Below are 21,969 nucleotides of genomic sequence, written 5' to 3' on the forward strand. Positions count from 1 at the left end.
TGAGAAGAAATGAAACGGGATTTTAGATCAAGGCTTGAACAGGGAATAGGCTTGTAAGGAAGGGGGCCCAGGCCTACCTGAACCCCACCTTGGTCTTCTGAACTTCTCCCCCCATCCTTTATACTCCTCTCCATGCTTACTCACTCTGACCTGGCAACTCTACCTTCCACCCAAACATTCCCAGAGAGAAGAAGAAACCACCAACCAAAATCAAAAATAGTGTTATTAATTCTGGTGTCTCCGAAGCACGGAAGAAAAAAAAAAAAGAAAAGAAAAAGAAACCACCCTTCCCACGTTTCAGCCCCAGGTCCAGGCCACGGGGCTGCCCCTGCAGGCAGTGCAGGCCCAGAGGCCGTCAGTCCTGCCACAGGCGTGAAGCGGGACCAGCCCATGGGTTTGGCTCTTCGGGCCTGGCTGGGAGGCTGCCTGCCTCAGTTCGGGGAGTCCAGGCCCTGGACTAGGGATGAGAGATCAGGGGTCAAGGTAAGAGTTCTGGGCCACTTAGTTCTGGTGCTCTGGCTAAGGCTACCAGAGGTCAGGGTTCAGATGTGGACGGAAGCCAAAACCATTCAGTCCTGTGGTCCAGCAGAGAGGGCCAGAGGCCATGGTCCAAGTTCCTGAATCCGGGCTGGGATCCAGAGAAGAGTGGGGCATTCAGTACTGATGGTCCAGCAGGGGCTGGGCGGCTGGGCTCTCACGCTCCTCAGAAGGGGCAGGCCAGCCACCCGGGGCCCCCGTGGGTGTGCCACTCTCCGGAGCACTGCTGTCCAAGCAAGGAATGTCCTGGGCTGCTCGGGGGGGTGAGGCATCGGTGCTGATATCCAGGCTGAAGCTGAGGTCTAGGGGTGCCTGGGGGAGGGGAGATAGGTTGGTAGAAGAAGATCTGAGCTGCCCAGAACCCACCCCTCCCACTGGATCCTTACCTGAGATTTGGGGGTGCCTCCTTTGGGGCTCCCTGAGGCTGGCTCCCCCTCGGATCCCCCTAGCCCCTTTCGACCCCCCAAGCTCCACTTCCCACTGGGACCTTCGGAACCGAGGAGACCAGTGCCAGGGGGCCTTGAGGGCCGGGGACCCTCAGTGGGGGCAGGTGAAGCGGGGGGCTGTCCAGGGAGCCGAGGGGGTGGCCAGTGCAGCAGAGAAGGGGGGCGGCCATCACCAGAACTGCTAAGGGAGGGCCTCGGGCCCCAGCCAGCACCTGGTGGGAGGAGTTGGTCGCCACTGCCTGTGGAAGACAGATAAGAGGGCAGACACTCAGCTAGGCTGTCCCCTCACCTACTGGTTCAGCCTGGCCTCGCTGGCTCACCTGCTGTGTTCTCAGGTGTGGGGTGTGCCAAGGGGGGGTTATTGCTGAGGGAGGTCAAGCCACCGCCTCCACCACAGTCTGAGTCGTCTACGTTTCCGCCACTATTGCAGCCGGCACCACAGCCCTTATGAAGCCTGGAGGGGGGGAGGTGAAGAAGTTGGTGGAAAGGCCAGAGACCTCACAAACGGAAGTTCTCAGTTCAGGACAAGTCTCCTAACATTCCTGAGCCCTGGGGTGCTGTCTCTAAGAGATTTTGCCATCTGCTTTACAGGATCTTTTCAGGAAGGCATTACCAACGGCTCTTAAGGCTAAAGGCCACCTTCAGCTGTGGGGTGGGGTGGAGCCGAGTCAGCTCTGGGAAGGGGTCAGCTCTCGGCTCCATCCTGGCTCCAGCACTTCCTCCCCGAGACCCTGGAGGAAGTGGCTTCATCTCCTCGAGCCTCAGCTTCCTGCCCCGTGAACCAGCCTCCCAGGTTGGGTGGCGGTGAGGGCTCACCGTTCCCAGCTGTGCAGAAGCCAGCGGGCAATGGCGCCCAGGCTGATGGGGCCGCCCCACAGCGCCCGCAGCTGGGGGTGGCTGCCAGCCAGCGAGGTGGTGAGGGGCGACACGTAGATGGGGTAGCCGAGTGGTTGGTCGCAGGAGGAGTTGATCATGTTGCGGAGCGCCTGCTTGGCGTTCTGGATGCTGCCGCGCTCCGGGTTGCGGTTGCGCAGGAACACCAGCTCCTGCTGCTGCCCGGCCCACAGGCCGCGCACACACTCCCGGTTCACCTGCGGGAGGCCACATGTGAGGGTCAGGGGGCTGCAGCAGGACGGGGGCCGGGTCGGGGGGTAGGCTGGCCCCACCTTGATGACTCGGAAGCTGAGGTGGCGCCGGTTGAGCATGATGATCTTGTACTCGTCAGAGGCGTCATCCAGGACGTGGCGCAGCGCCAGCAGCGAGGGCGTGTTGCTGAGGATGGCGCTGCGCCAGGCCGGGTCGCCCTCATGCGAGATGACCAGCCGCTCCTCATTGGCCGCGATGGCATCATACAGGGCGGCTGGCTCCTCGTACTCATCTGGGGACGTGAAGTGGTCCTGTGGGAGGACCAGAGGGCTGGGGTCAGGGGCCCCTGCCCCGAGGGGCTTCACCCCCACCTGCCCACTCTGCCTGGGCACGCCTCTCCCCACCTGGTGAAGCTTGAGGGCCATGCGAACCCCGGGTGCCACCACGCGGTGAAGCAGGTCCATGTCGGCAAAGACCCACTCGTCTCTCGGGGAGGTGATGCGGAAGTCCCCCTTGAACAGGGCGTGCAGGCCGTAGAGGAAGGGCTCCAGGCTGGAAAAGGAGCCAGGAGGTGAGCGCCAAGGTTTCTTAGCGCTGGCTCCACATGCAAAGGGCTATGCCGAGGCCAAGCTTCATGCTGGGCCTCAGTTTCCCCATCTGGACAAGGAGGTCAGTTTCTGCCCAGGTCCCTCACAGGGTGGTGGTGAACAGACAAGGTCACGGCTATGGGGTGCCTTGCCCACAAGAGAGCCACACCGAAGGAAGACCAGAGGTGACTCCTGGTGGCCTCTGGCCTGGAGCTCTTCATGGAGGGGTGGAGGGAAGTGACCGGCCTGCCGGACGCGGGCACTCACCTGGCAGACATGCTGTGAGAGGCCGTCCCCAGGGCCCGGCGGCCCAGCACACACAGGCCAAAACACAGAGTGACCAGCGGCGAGTTCCAGTCCTGATCCACGGGCTGTGGCACAAGGACCCCCATCCCCAGAGCCCAGCTCAGACCTGGGACAGGGAACTTGGGTTGGGGTTGGGGCTGGGACCCAGGCCAAGGGAGGCTGAGGGTGAGAGGAGGCCACCCAGGGGAGGAGAAGGCAGTCCAGACCTGGCTGCGCCGGGAGGCGCAGTACTGGATCCACTCCAGGTGCACGGCGCAGAAGGAGGGCAGCGAGAGGCCGGAGAGGCGCAGGTCGTAGTCCTCGTCCACGCTCAGGGAGAAGGTGGGGTCCGAGTCCGCATAGCCGGGCGCCCGCACAGGCCGCAGGGCGGCCGAGATGCCCTCATGGCCCAGCCACGCCTCCAGCTTTGGGGAGCGGCTCACATAGTAGATGATGCTCTGAGAGGAGACGGCAGGCGTCAGGGCTGGGCAGTGCGGGGGGCAGTACCTTAGCCCTGGCCGGGCACTGCTGCAGGAGAGCGTGTCGGGTAAAGGGGCTTCTCCCGGACACGGAGCAGGCCTGCTTCCTCGGACGCCCATCCATGTCCCACCTCGGCTTCCGGAAGCCGCACAGGCAAATCTGCTCCTCTCCCTTGGGCCCTGGAGGAGCTCGAGAAGGCGGAAAGCAAGCACCCCTCCTTACAGAGCGTCCCTGGGGTCCCGCACTGTGCAAATGCTTGCCTCGGAAGATGCCCCATTTGTGAGGGAAACCGAGGCTCAGACAAACCACAGGCCTGCCGAATTTGCACAGCAGGGCTGACGGAGGTGCGATGGGATCCCAGGCCTTTACTCTCACGATGCCATGGGGTCCAGATCTCAGAAGCCTGGCAAAGTCAGGCTGGGTTAGTGGGGCTGCCTACAGGCCACTGGGGCCGGCGCACAGGTCTCTTCAGGCAGCTCAAGTGTGACCGTCACGGGACCTACCCTCAGAAAAAAGCCATCCTGTGCCCAAAGTCAGGGACTTCCGGACCCCTTAGGAGACTGCTGGTGTCTAAGCAGCGTTTGGGCACATGGAGAGGAGCTTTTGGAAGCCTCGCTGAGTGGGGCCTCATCAGCTCCCAGTACATGGCGGCTGGAATGGAGCAGCCCCATGTCACTCTGGCTGTGGGAAGGAGGTTGGACAGTCTGGAGAGGGCTGGGCTGCCCCCTTAACAAGAGGAAGGGGTACCAGGAGCCTAATGGGTGAGTAGGGCAGGATGGCTATGGGGTCACTTTGGGCTCCAGGCAGACTGGTTCCTGACTGACCTTTTGCCTAGAGGGCATCTCCATAGTCTGGGCCCACCACAGCCTCCAAGAACCAAAAAAGAAAACCCTTGGGAATGCGGGGCGGGCTGGCCTGGCACAGTAAGTGCTGCCCACCTGCCCTCAGTGCTACTGCCTTCTGAGGGAGGATGCTGAGACTGGCGTCCAGCCTGCACGCACTCCGGAGGCCTCTGCTTCCCTTGGGCAAAACAGGCTCCCACCAATCCAGAAGCTGGCACCCGGGGTGCTGCCGGCCAGTGAGCAGGACGCCACTGTGCAGCCCCGCTGCCGTACCTTGACATAGTAGGTGATGAGGATCTTGCGGAGGTCGAAGACCTGCAGCATGGAGGCTGCGTTGTTGTCGCTGATGCTGTAGCCCTCCAGCACGTACTTGCTGGCCGTCACCTCCCAGGCCAGCCAGCGCTGCCCGAAGGCAGCGTTGAAGGACAGGACCCGCGGCAGGTGGCCCGGCTCACAGCAGCAGCAGCCCTCGTCCTCCTCCACGCCCTCGGTGATGGCCTCCACCTCACGCTGCTGGCAGTATGTGCCTGTGGGGAGAGGGGCCCTTCAGAGGCCCACCCGGCGCCCCGCCTCCCTCCTCCCCGTGAGTGCGCACCCATCACCCTCCAAACGGGGATGCTAGGTGAGTAAGTTAACGAATGGGCTCCTTTCTCCTGACTCCAAGGGCCACAGCGGGGTGGGAGTGGAGGGCACAGGGCTCTGGTCCCTCGTTTAGAGGCAGACTGAAGCTCAGAGAGAAGTGGCTTTGCTCAGGTTCATGAGCTGTGCTCAGAGCCCCGGGCGCCGCTAGGGGCCTCTTCTGAAGCAGGCATCCAGTGTGTACGTCCTCCTGTGGCTAAGAGGCTAGTTCACCCACAGGGGTTACGTGTGGCACCCAACCTGGGCCAAGCCCAAGGCCAGGGAGCAGGCCAGAAGGCACTGGCGGGAGAACTCAGAGCTCCAGGCCCAAGCCTTCACCACGCAGTCCGGTCAGTCACATCAGCCCCAAAGTCCAGGCAGGGACAGAGCTTGGCCAAAGGCGACCCTGCCACCCCACTGCTCAGACTGGCAAACCCAGGAAGGAAGAGTGCCTTGCTCAAGGTCACCTGGAAAACCAGGGCAGAGCTGGACTGGCCTCCAGCCTGCACACACTATGAACGAGCATCCTGCGTCAGGCCAGGCCCAGCAGCTCACCCCGGAACTCAAGGCCACGCAGCTGGAAGGTGACGAGGCCATTGCCAACCTCGATGAGGTGCACCAGGGCATTGAGGTAGTCGGAGGCCAGGACGAAGCAGTCGCCGGGGCCGTAGTTGCCCCAGCGGCCCAGCACCAGGTCCCCACACAGCGTGTGCTGCAGCGAGCGTGTCAAGTGCTCATAGAAGATGGAGTTGAGGTTGTTGTCATCAGCGCCTGGGACCAGGACAGACAGACAAGTGACAAGTAAGCGAGGCTCCCTCCTCAGGAGACCCCACCTGAAAGCCCCCTGAATGGCCGAGTACACACCGGGGTTCCGGTCCAGCTGTGTGACCAGGCGGGTGTTGGAATGATCCACACGTTTAGTGCTGTTCAGAGAGAGCGACAGCAGTGGGTGCAGAGCAAGCGGCTCAGATGGCAATGCCCCTCGGGCCACCCTCACGTCCCGCTGAGCCCCCCCCGCCTGGGCGGATGCCATGATGGCACCGTTACTTAGGAGGAGGCTGAGATTCAGGAGCAGGAGGGGACTCACCCAGGACCACACAGCCAAGAAGCCCGGGGTGAGCCCGAGGCCGTGGTGTGGCCTGGGTTTTGCCCTCATCAGACCAGCCACCTGAGCCCATATGCCCGGGCCTCGGCCCGCCGCGGGCCCAGCTGGCCTCCCTCCCGGAACCTTCCCTGCCTCAGGCAGCAGCCCCTCCCCCCAGGGTCCCTCCGAGCAGGCGCCTGTCTCCCTGGAGACTCACTTGTAGTCGCGCTCCCAGAACTTCAGGGGCCGCGCATAGGACATGATGAAGACGGCGCTGCCCAGCAGGGGGTTAAGGGGCGTGGAGAAGAGCGCTGAGAGCAGGGCCTGAACGAACAGCATGGCCGAGTCTGGGCACGAGTCAAGGAGGTGGCCAGGACATTGGACCCTTCCCCGCACCCCTCCCCACCCCTCAACCCCTGCCAATCCATCCCGTGCACCCCCATCCTAAGCCATGGTCCTCTCTGCACACCCCCACCCAGGCAGCGGGCGGTAGGCCGGGTACGTGGCACGGCGAAGGGCTGGGCAAAAGCGTGGAAAGCCGAGCCCCAGGTGATCTGCCAGGGCGCGATGTAGGTCAGCACGAAGCGCAGCTTGTACAGCAGGTCCCACAGCTGGCAGGTCAGAGGGGAGAACGTCAAAGACAGGAGGTCACTCACAGAGTGGGGTCTACCAAGTGCCCACTCAGAGCCTTGGGGTACCCCACTGGCTGCCCACATGAGAGTCAAGCTCAAGTTCACTCCCAGCCCTTTCTCTCTGGACATGGCTCAAAGCACTTGTTCCCATTAGCCACCGCGCTGAGGGGGCATTTAATTCGTCCAACCACTCGAGGAGCTCCCATTGCAGGCTCCCTTCACAGATGGGAGAGCCGAGGTTCAGAGGGACCTGGGCAGGTAGGACGAGCTCAGGCCATCTCTCTGTCAGTGATGAGGCTGGGCCTCGACTATGGTACCAAAAGCCTAGACACAGTCACAGGCCCTGCCTCAGAGGAGACAGTCGGGCTCTCCACTACCATGGGCCAGGCCAGAAAACCAGGTCAGAATGCCCCACGAGTGAGAAAGGGCTCGGGCCGACGCTGTGGCACAAGTGCAGAGCCAGGACCAGTCCTTTGTTCACTGTGACCCCAACCCCCACTGGGGTGTCCTGCAGCCTGGCAGAGAAGTTTTTTGTTTTGTTTTAATTCTTTTTAAAAATATATTTTTTTTATTGATTTCAGAGAGGAATAGAGAGTTAGAAACATGAATGATGAGAGAGAATCATTGATCAGCTGCCCCCTGCACCCCCCCGACTGGGACTCGAGCCCGCAACCCAGGCATGTGCCCCTGGCCGGAATCGAACCCGGGACCCTTCAGTCTGAAAGCCAACGCTCCATCCACTGAGCAAACCGGCCAGGGCTAGAGAGAGAAGTTTATATACACCCCGGTCCTAGGGGCTTCTGCAACTCAGCTCTTAACTGGACTGCTGCTGGCAAAGGGGCAGAGCCCAGAGGTGGGTGTCCTGAGAACAAGGCCAAGACCTATCTCCTGCTCACAGGAAGGTGGTCAAGTATCACGATTCAGAGAAAGACCGAGATTCAAACCCTGGCTGGTGCCCAACCAGCGTGGCTCACTGGCTGAGCGTTGACCTATGAACCAAGAGGTCTTGGGTTCGATTTCCAGTCAGGGCACATGCCCAGTTTGCAGGCTCGATCCCTAGTGTGGGGTGTGCAGGAGGCAGCCAGTCGATGTTACTCTCTGTCCCTCTCCCTTTCTCTCCAAAATCAATAAAAACATATATTTATAAGTAAGAAACACAAATCCTAGTTGGTGACCAATTCTCTCGGGGACCTGAAGCAAGTCACTTAACCTCTTTAGACCACACCTTCCTCTCTGTCCCTCAAGAAGCTGCTGGGAAGGCCCACAGCGGGGCTGATGTGGGAAGCAGCTAGAGGGGCACAGGTCCCTGGGAGTCACCCCCCCCCCCCCACTGAGGCAGAAGAGCTCTGCTCCTGCTGCACAGCCCAGAGCCCGCAATGCAGCCACAGGCTCACCTTGCTGCAGAGCAGGGACATGAGGAAGTAGTCGAGCAGAAAGCCCTGGGAGAGGCGCGGGTAGTCGAAGTGGAAGAGCAGGACTGTGAAGGCCAGGGTCAGGTACTGCTGGGGTGGACAGCAGAAGGCAGAGCGCAGCAACTTCAGCCCAGCCACGGTCATCAGCAGCGCCCGGCAGCTAGGGGTGAGGGGCAGGGATTGTATTAGTTGCCTGGCGGGGGCTCAGGGGACACGGCTGTGCTGCCTGGGCTCTGCTGGGCTGGCCCTGCTCTTTTGGGCCAATGACCCTTAATCTCTGCCCTCGTAGAGTCACCCCCTTTAGACATATTTGGGAAACACACTGCTTTCCAAGAGGCAACTGCTCAATGGAAAGCGAGTTAGGAGCTGGGGTCCCCTTTAGCTTGCTGGGCACTGAGGCAGGTCTCATTCCTCTCTGGGCCTCAGTTTCCCTGTGGATCAACGGGAATGTAGGTGGTAGGAGGGGGGGTCCTCACTAGAGGCAGAACTTGTCCGGGTGGCTGACCACAGTGTGGGCATCCACCGTGAGGGCGTTGAGCACCACGGCGGGGTAGATGAGGTACTTCTCCACACACTGCAGACCGGCGTACAGCTTCTCAAACCACATCACCTGGGCAGCACCTGCAACACAAGGCGCTGTTGTCAGCATCCCCCCCCCCCCCCCCCCCCGCTGCAGAGCCAGAACAGGTGTGCCCCGGAGGAAACCTGGAGGGAGGGCAGACCGTAGGACGTGGGGTTCCGGGTCCCTAGAGACTCTGGTGGGGGAGGCGGTGGTCTCTGCACTCAAATAGGGATGAGGAGGCCTGGGCAGGGCGCGTTCAGGGGCTTTGGGAAGGTGCTGTAAGGCCTGACCAGGGCTTCCCAGACGCCTGCTACAGCCAAGGCAGGCGGGTGAGGCCCAACACAGTGACCCTGAGCTCCAGGGCCCTTCTGAAGGGGCCACTGCCACTTGGTTCAAGCTAATTACAGCCACATGGAAATGCTGGCCCAGGGCTAGATCTTCCATCGTTTTATAAAAACAAGGCACGTGGGCCTCTGTATAACAAATCCAGACGTTAAATACAGGCTCCAGTGAGTTTGTTGCACCGCCCAAGTGAAAACGTGCACCAGGCAGACTTAGTCCACGGGTAACCAGTTGGTAACTCTTTAAGGCCCTGGAATTCTTCCATCTCCTTGGAGAACGCAGGGTGAGAGCAAAGCAGGAGCCAAGCGGGGCCCAGCGGGTAGGAGAGGGCACAGAGAGCAGTGGGGCCCAGCGGGTAGGAGAGGGCACAGAGAGCAGTGGGGCCCAGCGGGTAGGAGAGGGCACAGAGAGCAGTGGGGCCCAGCGGGTAGGAGAGGGCACAGAGAGCAGTGGGGCCCAGCGGGTAGGAGAGGGCACAGAGAGCAGTGGGGCCCAGCGGGTAGGAGAGGGCACAGAGAGCAGTGGGGCCCAGCGGGTAGGAGAGGGCACAGAGAGCAGTGGGGCCCAGCGGGTAGGAGAGGGCACAGAGAGCAGTGGGGCCCAGCGGGTAGGAGAGGGCACAGAGAGCAGTGGGGCCCAGCGGGTAGGAGAGGGCACAGAGAGCAGTGGGGCCCAGCGGGTAGGAGAGGGCACAGAGAGCAGTGGGGCCCAGCGGGTAGGAGAGGGCACAGAGAGCAGTGGGGCCCAGCGGGTAGGAGAGGGCACAGAGAGCAGTGGGGCCCAGCGGGTAGGAGAGGGCACAGAGAGCAGTGGGGCCCAGCGGGTAGGCGAGGGCACAGAGAGCAGTGGGGCCCAGCGGGTAGGAGAGGGCACAGAGAGCAGTGGGGCCCAGTGGGTAGGAGAGGGCACAGAGAGCAGTGGGGCCCAGCGGGTAGGAGAGGGCACAGAGAGCAGTGGGGCCCAGCGGGTAGGAGAGGGCACAGAGAGCAGTGGGGCCCAGCGGGTAGGAGAGGGCACAGAGAGCAGTGGGGCCCAGCGGGTAGGAGAGGGCACAGAGAGCAGTGGGGCCCAGCGGGTAGGAGAGGGCACAGAGAGCAGTGGGGCCCAGCGGGTAGGAGAGGGCACAGAGAGCAGTGGGGCCCAGCGGGTAGGAGAGGGCACAGAGAGCAGTGGGGCCCAGCGGGTAGGAGAGGGCACAGAGAGCAGTGGGGCCCAGCGGGTAGGAGAGGGCACAGAGAGCAGTGGGGCCCAGCGGGTAGGAGAGGGCACAGAGAGCAGTGGGGCCCAGCGGGTAGGCGAGGGCACAGAGAGCAGTGGGGCCCAGCGGGTAGGAGAGGGCACAGAGAGCAGTGGGGCCCAGTGGGTAGGAGAGGGCACAGAGAGCAGTGGGGCCCAGCGGGTAGGAGAGGGCACAGAGAGCAGTGGGGCCCAGCGGGTAGGAGAGGGCACAGAGAGCAGTGGGGCCCAGCGGGTAGGAGAGGGCACAGAGAGCAGTGGGGCCCAGCGGGTAGGAGAGGGCACAGAGAGCAGTGGGGCCCAGCGGGTAGGCGAGGGCACAGAGAGCAGTGGGGCCCAGCGGGTAGGAGAGGGCACAGAGAGCAGTGGGGCCCAGTGGGTAGGAGAGGGCACAGAGAGCAGTGGGGCCCAGCGGGTAGGAGAGGGCACAGAGAGCAGTGGGGCCCAGCGGGTAGGAGAGGGCACAGAGAGCAGTGGGGCCCAGGGGGTAGGAGAGGGCACAGAGAGCAGTGGGGCCCAGCGGGTAGGAGAGGGCACAGAGAGCAGTGGGGCCCAGCGGGTAGGAGAGGGCACAGAGAGCAGTGAAGCAGAGGGGCAGCCCAGGAGGAGGCTGCCCCCTGCTGGCCCTCTAAGCCGAGAGGACCACACTGTGACCAGCCAGGAAGTCAGGGCGGGGGGGGGGCGGGGGGGGGTGGAGGGGTCCCAGCACAAAGGCGGGCACTCACCGCGCACTTCGTACTGGCTGTACTCCAGCGGCTTCAGCACAGGCTGCGACAGGCAGAACCAGGGCAGCTGCTTGCGGAGCTGTGGCAGCAGGTAATGTGTGAAGAAGCCCACAGCCCCGGCCAGTGCATACAACACGAACCCCAGCACTGACTGCAAGAGAGAGAGGCCAGAGGCTCAGCCAAGGGGAGTGAGGCGAGGGCCACAGGGGGCCTGGGCACAGGCTGGGCAGGGGCCGAGGGGACATGAGGCCCAGCTGCTCAGAGCCCTCAGGTCAAGCAGGCTCCTGCAAGAACCAAGGGGGAAGGGGGCGGCCTGGCCACACAAACCTTCAGGGCAATGAAGACGGTGCTGGCGCTGATGGCAAAGGTGAGCACGGCGATCACCACACACATCACCAGGTCAGAGTGCAGGACCTCGCGCTGCAGGGCCAGGAAAACCAGCTTGGGTGCCCGCCACCCAGTGGCCGACAACACCCTCGCTCAGCCCCCACCCCAATACTAGAGCCCCACACGCGGGCCCCTCACCACGGACTGGCGCATCTTGTCTGGCAGTGGGTCTGGGGGCTCGGCCCGGGCTGTCTCCAAGCTCCGCTCCTCCAGCTCAGGGAAGAGCTTGCTTCGGATCAGAGACCTGCGGGGTGAGAAGAATCAGGTACCCAGGTCTGGAGAGAGCCCCCTCCTCCCACAGGCCCCAAGGTCAGTCGGTGACAGGCACATGCACAGACCCAGACCGCCCCCCCAACCCTTGCCATGCAAAGACACACATACAAACACACGTGTGTGCACAGAGACTGGCACATGCAGGCACCCACCAGAGCACGGTGGGGTCACTGCTCTGTCGGCTCAGGTGGTAGGACAGTGCCACCAGGAGGCCACAGAAGACCGAGAAGAGGACTGGGACGTGCTGCTCTGGCCAAGGAGTCTGGGGAGAGAACGCATGCTGGTCAGGGGAGGGGAGAGGAGGTGAGGTGGGAGAAGGGGATGCCGCCCCCCATGGGAGAAGCCATTGCTGAGCTAAGCCCAATACACAGCCCTATCCCGACAACACCCTGGGCCTCAGCGTGCCCTCCACCACACAGTCATCGCTACCTTGATGGCCCCGAGGCAGAAGCCGTAGAGCAGGGCAGCCGCCAGCAGGCTGCGGGAGAGGCTGAAGACTGCAGTGAGTGGGCTGGTGGCGGCTGCGAGGTAAGAAACAGCAGCTAAAGCCCTACTCCTACCTGCTGGCACCCCACCTCACCCTCACCCCGCTGCCCCTCAACTCCCAGAGGCTAACCTCCCTGGAACCCCGTCTCTAGCCCCTTTTCTGTTCCCCCAGCCTGAGAGGCCTCCAGAGCTTCTGGCATTTTTGGGTTTAAACCACCTGCCTGGGGGGGAGGAGAGGGGAGGAGAGGGGAGGGGAGGGGAGGGAAGGGGAGGGGAGGGGACAGACAGGCTCTTCGAATCCATGGTACCCTCCTGGGCCCACCCTGCCCCCCAACCTCCAAGCCACCTGTGGGCACCATACCTGTGCCCCCAAAGCCGTGCATGTCTATCTGTTCCAGCAGGTACATGAGGCAGGTGTTGACTTGGGGCAGGAGGCCCAGGAGAAAGACGAATGGGAAGCACAAGGTAAACACTGGTAGGAGGGGAAGTGAGGACCCAGTCAGCCTGTAGGCTGGCCACAGGTCCACCCTTGAGGCCTTGCTCCCCTGGATCATTGCAGCCTTGCCCAGTCTCACCGGTGGCCACGTCACGGGCACAGAAGAAAAAGGAGGCGGAGAAGAGCGTGAGGCCGTAGAGGGAGACGGGCGGGAAGGGCTGAGCCGAGCCTAGGGCATCCAGCAGCCAGATGAGCAGACAGCAGATGCAGAAGTAGACAGGCCGGCTGTACGCGATCACCCAGTTGTGGCCCTGGGAAGTGGGCCTGTGAGGAGCTGGGCCTCCCCCACTGACCACCCTGCACGCATGTGCACACATCACACATGCACATGCACACTCAGGTGCCCCAGGCCTGGCCCTGGACCAAAGACAGAAAGCCTGGCAGGGGAGGGGCAGAAGGACGGAGGACCTGGGGCTAGCCGAACCCTCCCCACCTGGTCTCAGCCCCGCCCAGGGCCAGCCTCCTGGCACAGGGGCTGCTCCGCCAGGACTTACGTGCATGGGAGATGCCGCATCAGGCTGGACACTCTGGAAGAGATGGGAGCTACGTTGCATCGAGAGCCAGCACCCTCGGGGGGACAGGGGCCCCAGGAGCTGCTGAGTTCTACCAGGGGCTATGAGTGACCAGGGAAGGACCCTAAACTGTACTGAGCCCCGGTTCTCCCATTTGCAAGATGGGGGCTAGCTACAGGGGATTTAGGCATCTTGCCTTCGAGCTAGCTCACCTCCCTCAAGACAGGTCGGGGAAGGAGGCGGGGAAAGGAGCCAGGCCTGACCTTCAGCAGGGAATACTGGCAGGAGGCGATGACCAGGCAGAACTGGAAGACCCAGATGTCGGTGAAGAAGCCCTTGAGCAGCAGCAGGTAGCCCAGGAAGGCGACCAGGCTGCTCAGGCCGACGCCCAGGATGTTCTCCAGCAGCCCCCGAGTCCTGGGGAGACAGCGGGCCGGGTCACACAACCTCCTCACCACTAATGGGGCAACAGGAGCGGGGCAGAACCTGACCGCAAAGGCCCCTGTCTGGGCCTGTGCCCATGCCAGGCGTCATCCTCTGACCTATGACCTCAGGGGCATGGCCAGGTTGCACCTGCTCCAGGAAGCCACCCTGTGTCCCAATCTGTGCCTCCTCTAGAGACTGCGGACTCCAGGTGCCACCACTCGTGGGACCTGCCCATCTCCAGCTCAGGCACGCCACACGAGGCACACGGGCAGCCCAAGACACACTGGTCACAGAGCCTTGGGAAACCCAGAACACAGGAAAACAGGGCGTGGGTTCTAGGCCGAAATTGTCCACACGGGCAACAAAAGACACCTGACTGCTCTGACTTTCTGGGCCTCAGTTTCCCCTGAGAAATGGGGTGACAAATAGTCTGTCAGCTTTTTTAGGCAATAGGACTCGATTAACCCAACCCAAATAGACCACAAAAACAAATAGAATAATAGGCTAAACAGAAACAGTTTGTTTTGAGCAGAGCTTTGGGAGAGGGCATCACCCACTTGGCCATCCCTTTGTGCCCCAGAGGAACCTAAGAAACCCCACTGCAGACTTGTCTTTGGGGCACCCTCAGTGACCCCAGCAGCCAGGTTCTCGGATGCCAGGAGAGCCTCTACACGTTCACAGGGTCTAGAAGGGACTGGGGCTAACACGGCGGGCACTCACCGGTCCAGCAGGGCCAGCAGGGCGAGACGCTCGTAGCGCACAGACGTCCAGTGGCCGGGAAAAAGCCAGTACTTATAGCTGTGCTGGGCTCGGGGCGGTGCCTCCTCCATCAGTGTCTGCTCCTGGGATTCGTGCAGGGAGTCCTGGTCCAGCAGGTCAAACTGCAGTCCCCACAGCCGCGGCCATCAGCCCCTCGCCCTCTACATGGTCTATCACCCCTCCACCCCCCACTGGGCACACTGTACTGGTCGACCATTTCCTCCAGCACAGAAAGTCCCCACCTTCCAGCAGCCCCGTGGCCTGCCCCGACTCTCCACTGCGAGGGCCTCCTCATTGCTCCAGGTTCCCTGGACGTGGCTCACTGCCTGCCGGGACCAGCTCCTGTATCTGCCTGTCTTCTCCGCTCGGGCAGCATCTCCTGCCTCTTCCTGGGCTCACTGACACTCACCTTGTCCTTCAGGACTCAGTGTAAATGCTGAGCCCTCGGGGTCACTCTGACTAGCCCCCCTGGCGCACACAGAACACTGGCCACGGACAGACCCGGTGCCAAGGTCACTGCTATAGCCTCTTTGACTTCTTGTGTTCTTCATTCAACAAGTACTGATAGGGCCCAACCTGGGGCCTGGCTTTGTGCCGGGCCGCGGGGATGTAACGGAAAGACAAAGACACGCAGCCGCCTTTGGAGCTGTCAGCTGTGCAAGGACAACGCTGCTACCACATATGAAAGTGAGGGGGAATGTGTGCATCAGGTAGAGGCACCTGGGGCTTCTGCGCGATGCCCATGGTCTACCTGTGGCCCCGGGTGCTAGATGCTCTTTTTATCACTCCTCTTTACACTCTGAATCTCTGTTCCACGCGTGCTTAGCACTTCCAGTACTAGGCTGACCCTGCAAATTATTGTCCAAATCAGGACACTTTCAGGAGTAGAAGAGAGCACTGTACCTGCCGAGATGACAAGCAGGAGCAGTGTCCCCAAGCTATCGCACATGGCAGGTGCCCAGGCAGGGAGCAGCAGTTATCATCTAGTACAGTGGTCGGCAAACTGCGGCTCGCGAGCCACATGTGGCTCTTTGGCCCCTTGAGTGTGGCTCTTCCACAAAATACCACATGCGGGCGCGCATGTACAGTGCAATTGAAACTTTGTGGCCCATGCGCAGAAGTCGGTATTTAGTGGAAGAGCCACACTCAAGGGGCCAAAGAGCCGCATGTGGCTCGTGAGCTGCAGTTTGCCGACCACTGGCCTAGTAAGTAAGTTAACCTGCCCCTTCTGCAGGTATCACTGCTAACACCCGTCATCTCCACTGACTACGGGTCCCTCCAGGATTAAGAAGATACTCTATGCCCAGCCGGTGTGGCTCAGTGGTTGAGCATCAACCTATGAACCAGGAGGTCATGGTTCGATTCCCAGTCGGGGCATATGCCTGGGTTGTGGGCTCAATCCCCAGTGTGGGGCGTGCAGGAGGTAGCCAATCAATGATTCTCTCTCATCATTGGTGTCTCTCTCTCTCTCCCTCTCTCCTTTCCTCTCTGAAATCAGTAAAAATATATTTTAAAAAAAGAAGAAGAAGAAGAAGATACTCCAGCTGCATTTGGTGAATAAGCAGCGCCCTGAACCATGCAGATCCAGGCACCCTGTGCCAGCCATCAAAGGCCAGAACAGACACCGTAAGGCCCCTGGAGCCCTCACTCAGCCGCCTGTCCCTCCTGGTAGCTGGGGGAGGGCTTGGTGTCTGCCCCACCCCGTTGCCCCCTCCTCCAGGTCCCCACCCGATCCGGTAGCACCTCACCTCCGGGATCTCCAGGGGCACTCGGCGCACCTGCATGCCCTGCAGAACCACGGGCCTCGGCTGCAGCAGGTTCAGTCCAGCAGCCACCTCAGGGACATCAGCCGAGTGGAAGCTGGAGGAATGTGAGTGGCGGTCCCTGTGGAAACCACAGCCATGTGGGTCCGGGCCAGTGGCACAGGGCGGGGTTGAGGCCAATACCAGGCCATAACTGGAGGGGCTGCTCAGATCAGAAAAAGAACAGAATAGGGGATTCCAGAGGGGGCAGGTGGCCCTGAGTTCCTGGAAGACCCTGGAAGCCTCCTGCATAGAAGTATTATGGAGTCAGGGACCCAAGAGATCCTTGTAGGCCTGCCCTTCACTGCCCCCACCTAGAGGTTCTGAACTGCCCCTTCCCCAGCCCAGTAAACGGAGAAATGGGGAGACACGCAGAGCCACCTCCACCGCCCACCTGGGCCTCCAGTTCAGCCCTGGAGAGAAAACTTCCCAGAAAGGGCCGCCCGCCAGCTGCGGGCCCAGGAGAGCTCAGTGGGGAGACTCACCAGGTCCCATTGGCTGCCTGCTCCCCCTGCTGCCCTACGGGGTTTTCGTAGCCGCCGCCAGCCAGCCCGAAGGTGTAGGAACGCCGCACGCCTGGAGCAGGGGTGTGGGACATTTGGCAACATGTCACAGGCAGGAGCATCAAGGCCCGGCCCACGTGGGCACCAAGGCCTTCGAGAGAACTCTGTGCTATGTCCCTCTACCCAGCCCCCAAGGACAAGAGCAGAAGGGAGGGCCTCTGGTCAAGAGCCTGGGCCCTGCACTCAGGCACCCGGGTGTGGATCCCGTTCTACCACTGCCTTAGCCTCTGACTGCAGGCTGTGCCTCAGTTTCCTCATCAGCAGACCGGGTATAACGAGACCATCCACACCCCAGAGAGGCTGCAGGTGGCGATGCGGGTAAGGCGCTCACCAGAGGGCCAGAGGTGAGGGTGTGCCTGACGGCAAGCACTGCTGCTGGGCTGACGAAGACCCCCAGCAGAAGAGGGGCCACTGGGCTGGCTGGAGTCAGAGGCTGGGCCTACGGGGTTCTCAGGACTCAGGGAGGGGCTCACCGCTCTCATCGTAAAAGTAGTGCACAGCCCCCTCCGAGGTGTCATCAAAGGTGCAGGCCTCGTGCACGTTGGCGCCAGCCCGAGTGAGCAGCAACGAGGAAGCGAAGTGCAGGGCAGAGGGCAGCGTCAGGGCCCGGGAGTGGGAGGAAGCCCGGCCCCGCTGAGCTTCGTGCAGGCTGCTGGGGAGGGTCAGCCGTGGGTCAGCACCACCTAGAGCCAGCCGGCCCCTGGCCCCACCGCCCTCCGACCGGAGGCAGGAGCTCACCTAGGGGGCGAGCCCATGACAGATGCTGGAGGAGTGGGGTTACTGCCTGCGTTGTGGCGCCTCCGGATGGCCTGGGTCCGCCTCACGTTGCTCGAGTGGTCCCGCTTTCCCGTCTCCTCAGCTGCTGCCCGGAGAGAGGCCGAGGATCAGTGACAGTGGCCTGGACAGAGCTGGAGGGGGTGCGGGGGCAGGCCTAGTCCAACCACGCCCTGGCTGTAGAGCCGTGAGGTCACCAACCACTCACGCCAGTTCCCACATCTCAGAGTAAGGACAGTACGAGCTGCCCTGCCCCACTGGTGACCCAGGATGACGGATGTGATGCTGAGAGTCCTCAGGGGCAGAGGTTTCGGGTACGACCTGCAGCACCGAGGGCAAGGTGCCCGAGGTCTCTGCCTGTCTCCCCGTGGCTGCAGCCCTGAGGGACTTGGCAGACAATGTCACTCAGGCGCTGAGTTCACGTCCATCTGCTGCCTGAGACAGGCTGAGCTGACTGACCAGGCCCACTCCAGCTGCCCCTTGCCGAACCCAAGCCTCTAGCCAGCTCACCAGCCACCCAGCCCTGGAGCTGGCACTTACCTCCGCCCACAGCACCTTCCTCCTGCAGCTCCCCCCGCCAACCAGGCTGGTTGGCAGCAAGTCCCCGATGGGCCTCAGCAGACAGCACAGTGGGGTCCCCAGCAGCCAGCTCCACCCCTGCCTGGGCCTCCAGCTCAGCCTTGGAGCCAGCCAGGGGGGCCCTCAAGACATCACCCCCCGCCCCATCCATGCTCAGCACACGGGCGTGTGTTTTGGCGCTGGCAGTACTAGGCGTCCGCTGGGTCCCATAGGGCCGCTTAGGGGGCACAGCAGTCCCTTCCTCAGCCCCGTGAGGGGCCCGTCGCTTCCGAGGACCCCCTGCCGCGCCCCGGGAGCTCTCTGGGGAATAGCAGGACGAAGAGGAGCTGTCGGTACTATAGCGGCGCTGAGATCTGAGACTGGAGGCCGGGCTCAGTTCACTGCCCTCGCTGGTGTCTTCATCTTCAAAGAAGCCCCCCCCTTCCAGCAGGGGCCTCCGAGGGGCATGGCCAGGTGGGGAGTGTCTTCGCACGGGCGGCCGCCGTGTGCTAGGCCGGAGCAGGGCCAAGTCCTTGGGCCGCACAACCAGGAGCGGCTCAGCGGGGCCTGGTGGTGTCCCTGCTCCTATGACCGTGTCAAAAGAACGCAGTGTGTCATCTGAGGGGACGCCAGCATCTGGTGAGGCTGGCAGCTCAGCTTCGGAGGGGGGGTCTGTGTCGCTGCCCTCAGGGGCCTGCCCCCCAGGCGGGCTGTCCAGGTGGGTTGAGTTGGTCTTCTCACTCTTGAAGCTGCTCAGTGTCTCCCTGTCGGTGCCACTAAAGCAGGAATCTGAGGAGCCAGCTTTCTGGGGCAGGGGCTCCCCTGAGCCCCGCCGGTCCAGGGGCTGGTAGCCACCCACTCCCCGGCGCTGTTCCCGTCGACTGCTGGTCCTCACCAGGGCCCGGTCAGGCCGAGACAGGGTCAGGAAGCTCTTGCTCAGCTCCTGGCTGAGGCTCCCCTTCAGTAGGGGACTCATAGGAGTGTCAGCAAGACTGCTCCCACTCCAGGGGACTCCATCTCCAGCCAGGGGGGAGCGTTCCGAAGAGTCCGTGCTGGGGAGAGAGGGGTCTGGGGCAGCACCCAGGGGCGTCTGGGGAAGGTCTCCAACTGTCAAAAGAAAGGAAGGCAGGTGAGTGAAGGACACATTGCAAAAGGAACGGGTGGCTAAGGGATCTATGGCCCGTGCTTTCTCTGAGAGCCCAGCTGGGGTAGGACCCCAAGAAGGCCCCATCCAGAACAAAGAAAGCACCAGGAAGCAAAGTTGGGGTGACTCTAAGACAAGACAGTCTTCCCCCAAGCCCCTGCCACACTCAGCCCACTCACTCAGTTTCTCCTGTGAGCTTAACTTTAGCATCTCTCGATCGGCTGAGGTCACGATCACGTTGTTGCTGCCCTGCTCCCGCACCAGCTCCTTGATGTCTGCAACCGTGGCCCCAAAGGCATCAGCAGGACCCCAGGGCAGCTGCCCGCCATCCCGTTCCACACCACCACCTTCAGCCCTGAGCAGCAGCCACCTACCTCTGAGGGGCCCGGAGTCCTCCATCCGGGGAAGCAACTCCTGAGCAGATAGAGAAAGATGTGAAGGAGCAGACAGGACAGGAAGTGAGCCCAGGACCTACCCATGGTGGGGAGGGCTCCCAGGAGAGGAGTAGGAGAGGCTGAAGGCTGGGATCACTCACCGAGACCTGGTTGAAGCCAAACACGGAATGCTGGGAGCTACAACGTACTGGGGGGGTGGAACTCACTTTCCGAAACACTGTCATCTCCACTCCAGGGTCCCTGAAAGTGGAAAAGAGCATCAGCTGGGAGCTAACCTACCCTCTTTACACAGTACTCCCTCTCCCTTCCCCATCACTTCTCACTTCTCAAGCATTCCTTCACGATTCCAGGGCCAACCACAGAACCAGGACTGACCACTCAGGGAGCCAGTGCTCCCTAGGCCCCTCCTCCGTCCTCCAATGCTCAGGCCCAGGCACCAAGAAGCCTTCAGTCCCCAACAGAGCCCCGCCCGCCCCGCCCACCTGAGCAGATTGCTGTCCCCCTGGGCAGGCTCCTCCTCCGGCTCCCCCATGGTCGAGTTGCGCTTCTCCACAATCTCGCCCTGGTCGAACATGGCATGCAGCCGGTAGTTCACAGTCTTGATGGTAGTGAAGATGACAGCCACCACAAGGCAGTACACACCGGCCACCATCAAGCTGGGGGGCAGGACCTGGAGATGTCAGCAAGAGCAAGTCAACAGCCCTAGCACCGCCGGACCGCTCGGACTCACCCATTCGCAGGAGGCTTCGCCATCCCGCAGTGAAACTAGTGAAAATGCCTTGCCGGGGGCCCTGTCTCCTAACTCAGGAAATTACACGAGGTGCTCAAGGTCACCAGCCCAGCAAAGGGAGGCTGTGACTGCTTCGCCACACGCCCCAAACTCTGCGGAGATTCCCCTCTCCGCGCCCCGGCACCCAGGGCGCCGTCCCGGATCCCTGCCGGGCTGCCAACCCTCCGCGACATCCGCCTTCACTTTCGCCGCGGGAGTTACAGGTAGGCGGTGGCCGTGTCTCACCATGTACAGCAGGAAGGGGAAGGTGAGCAGGAAGATCCAGACGTAGAGGTGGAAGCAGTTGGAGAAGGTGCTCTGGTGCGGGTCGAAGAACCAACCGCCGGTGAGCGAGGCCCACACCCCCTGGCGCAGGATCTGTAACACCTGCGACCCCATGGCCCCGCCACTGCTGCGCGCGCCCCCGTCCCGGGACCCTCATGGGGGCGGCCCGCGGCCCATGCCCCGCCTGGCGCCCGAAGGCCCCGGGGCCGGCCGCGCTCACGCCATGGCCTCCCCCAGGGAAGAGGGGTCGGCGGGGCGAGGTTGCGGGCAGGGGGCGGGGCCGGCCGGGGCAATCAGCGGAGCCAGACCAGGGCGCGGCGGTGGAGCCGCATCAGGGGCGGGGTCTGGGCCCCCACCCCCGACCCAGAACTGCTCCGAGGGGCCGAACCGGCGAGCGGGCGCGGGGCACGGGCCGGGCACCCGTCGGCGGCATCCAGAGGTGGGCGTGGGATGGGTGCTCCGGGGATGCAGACGACGGCTCCCCGGCTCCGGTCCGGGAGAGCCCCGGGACCCTGAGGTCCACTTCCGGGGTCACAGGTCACTCGCTTCGGGATCCACACTCGCCCCGCTCCTGCAGGCGCCGGCCCAAGGGGGAGGCCGGAAGAAGGTGCCGCGAGCCGCCAGCCTGCAGTGGCGCATGCGCCCGACAGGCCCAGTTGGGACCCGGAAAAGGAAAACCTGACGGCATGAATGCGCAAGCGCGAGAAGCCGTCGGGGCGCTGAGAAGCCGGGAGCCCTTTGGGCGTGCGCAGAGCCCAAGTCTAAGGGAAGAGAATCCAAAGGGTAGAAGCGCGTGGGCGCATGCGCACACGTAGGCGTTGCCAACCAAGCGAAAACCACTACTGGGTGGAACTAAAGGTGCTTTGGTGCGGGTCAAAGAACCAATCACCGGCGAGACCCCTGCCCCCGGCGCAGGACCTGTTAATTGGCGCAAAGCTCTTCCAGTTCCTTAGCTGGTTTGGTTCAGTGGATAGAGCGTTGGCCTGCGGATTGAAGGGTCCCAGGTTCCATTCCGGCCAAGGGCACCTGCCTGGGTTGCAGGCTCTGTCCCAGTAGGGGACGTGCTGGAGGCAGCCGATCAATGATTCTCATCGTTGTTTCTCTCTTTCCCTCTCCCTTCCTCTCTGAAATCAATAAAGAAATATATCTATTTAAAAGGCCTTCCTATGAAGGTGGTGGGGAAAAGGATGGAGGCGTGGACTCCCCAGGGCTACAGCGATATTTCAGCTCCACTGGAGCACCTCCCTCTAGGTCAGCCCCTTTTAGTGCTGGACCTCAAACGTCACGAGCGTCTGTGGACTGGAGCTGCCTCTACTTCCGGGTCAGAGCTCAGATTTGGAGTGCAGAGAGCGACACTCCAGAACAGGCGGGAATAGTCGAAACAGGATAGCGTCGTTTTTCTTAAAGTGACAGGCTCAAGGCAATTGGGGTCAACACTGTGGCTGAGGGCGACTTAACTATTCTGA

General features: G+C 62.3%; 1 protein-coding gene across 8 annotated transcripts; it reads right to left on the minus strand.

Annotated features, from left to right (window-relative positions):
- Positions 1–205: 205 nt before the first annotated feature.
- Positions 206–21,540, minus strand: PCNX3 (pecanex 3). 8 transcript variants are annotated; one of them, XM_059710083.1, is made up of 35 exons: positions 20,465–21,540; positions 19,932–20,119; positions 19,590–19,689; positions 19,429–19,468; positions 19,234–19,329; positions 17,893–19,017; positions 17,317–17,437; positions 17,052–17,227; positions 16,501–16,591; positions 15,962–16,097; positions 14,175–14,335; positions 13,292–13,445; positions 13,011–13,043; positions 12,596–12,767; positions 12,382–12,492; positions 11,964–12,055; positions 11,687–11,796; positions 11,400–11,505; positions 11,202–11,294; positions 10,875–11,025; positions 8,486–8,630; positions 7,992–8,169; positions 6,468–6,576; positions 6,183–6,312; positions 5,746–5,804; positions 5,437–5,652; positions 4,537–4,790; positions 3,169–3,399; positions 2,924–3,027; positions 2,474–2,621; positions 2,150–2,380; positions 1,800–2,074; positions 1,304–1,437; positions 924–1,222; positions 206–849 (listed from the first exon to the last, which is right to left on the minus strand). In XM_059710083.1, the coding sequence occupies exons 1-35, from the start codon at positions 20,615–20,617 to the stop codon at positions 655–657; spliced, it is 6,117 nt and encodes a 2,038-aa protein (XP_059566066.1). In that variant the 5' UTR covers positions 20,618–21,540; the 3' UTR covers positions 206–654. The 8 variants fall into 8 exon arrangements, with proteins under 8 accessions (XP_059566066.1, XP_059566064.1, XP_059566065.1 ...); XM_059710081.1 differs by having other exon boundaries at positions 17,052–17,230; XM_059710082.1 differs by having other exon boundaries at positions 17,317–17,440.
- Positions 21,541–21,969: the final 429 nt, after the last annotated feature.

Source organism: Myotis daubentonii, chromosome 9, assembly GCF_963259705.1.
Source record: "Myotis daubentonii chromosome 9, mMyoDau2.1, whole genome shotgun sequence".
Lineage (NCBI taxonomy): Eukaryota > Metazoa > Chordata > Mammalia > Chiroptera > Vespertilionidae > Myotis > Myotis daubentonii.

Coding starts and splice junctions, on each gene's coding strand:
- PCNX3 (XM_059710079.1), bottom strand. CDS start 20,617: ATGGGGTCGCAGGTGTTACAGATCCTGCGCCAGGGGGTGTGGGCCTCG. Junction 17,441..17,892: donor GGAAGGTGCTGTGGGCGGAG/GTAAGTGCCAGC, acceptor CTCTCCGGGCAG/CAGCTGAGGAGACGGGAAAG. Junction 8,170..8,485: donor CCGGACAAGTTCTGCCTCTA/GTGAGGACCCCC, acceptor CCTCACCCCTAG/CTGCCGGGCGCTGCTGATGA.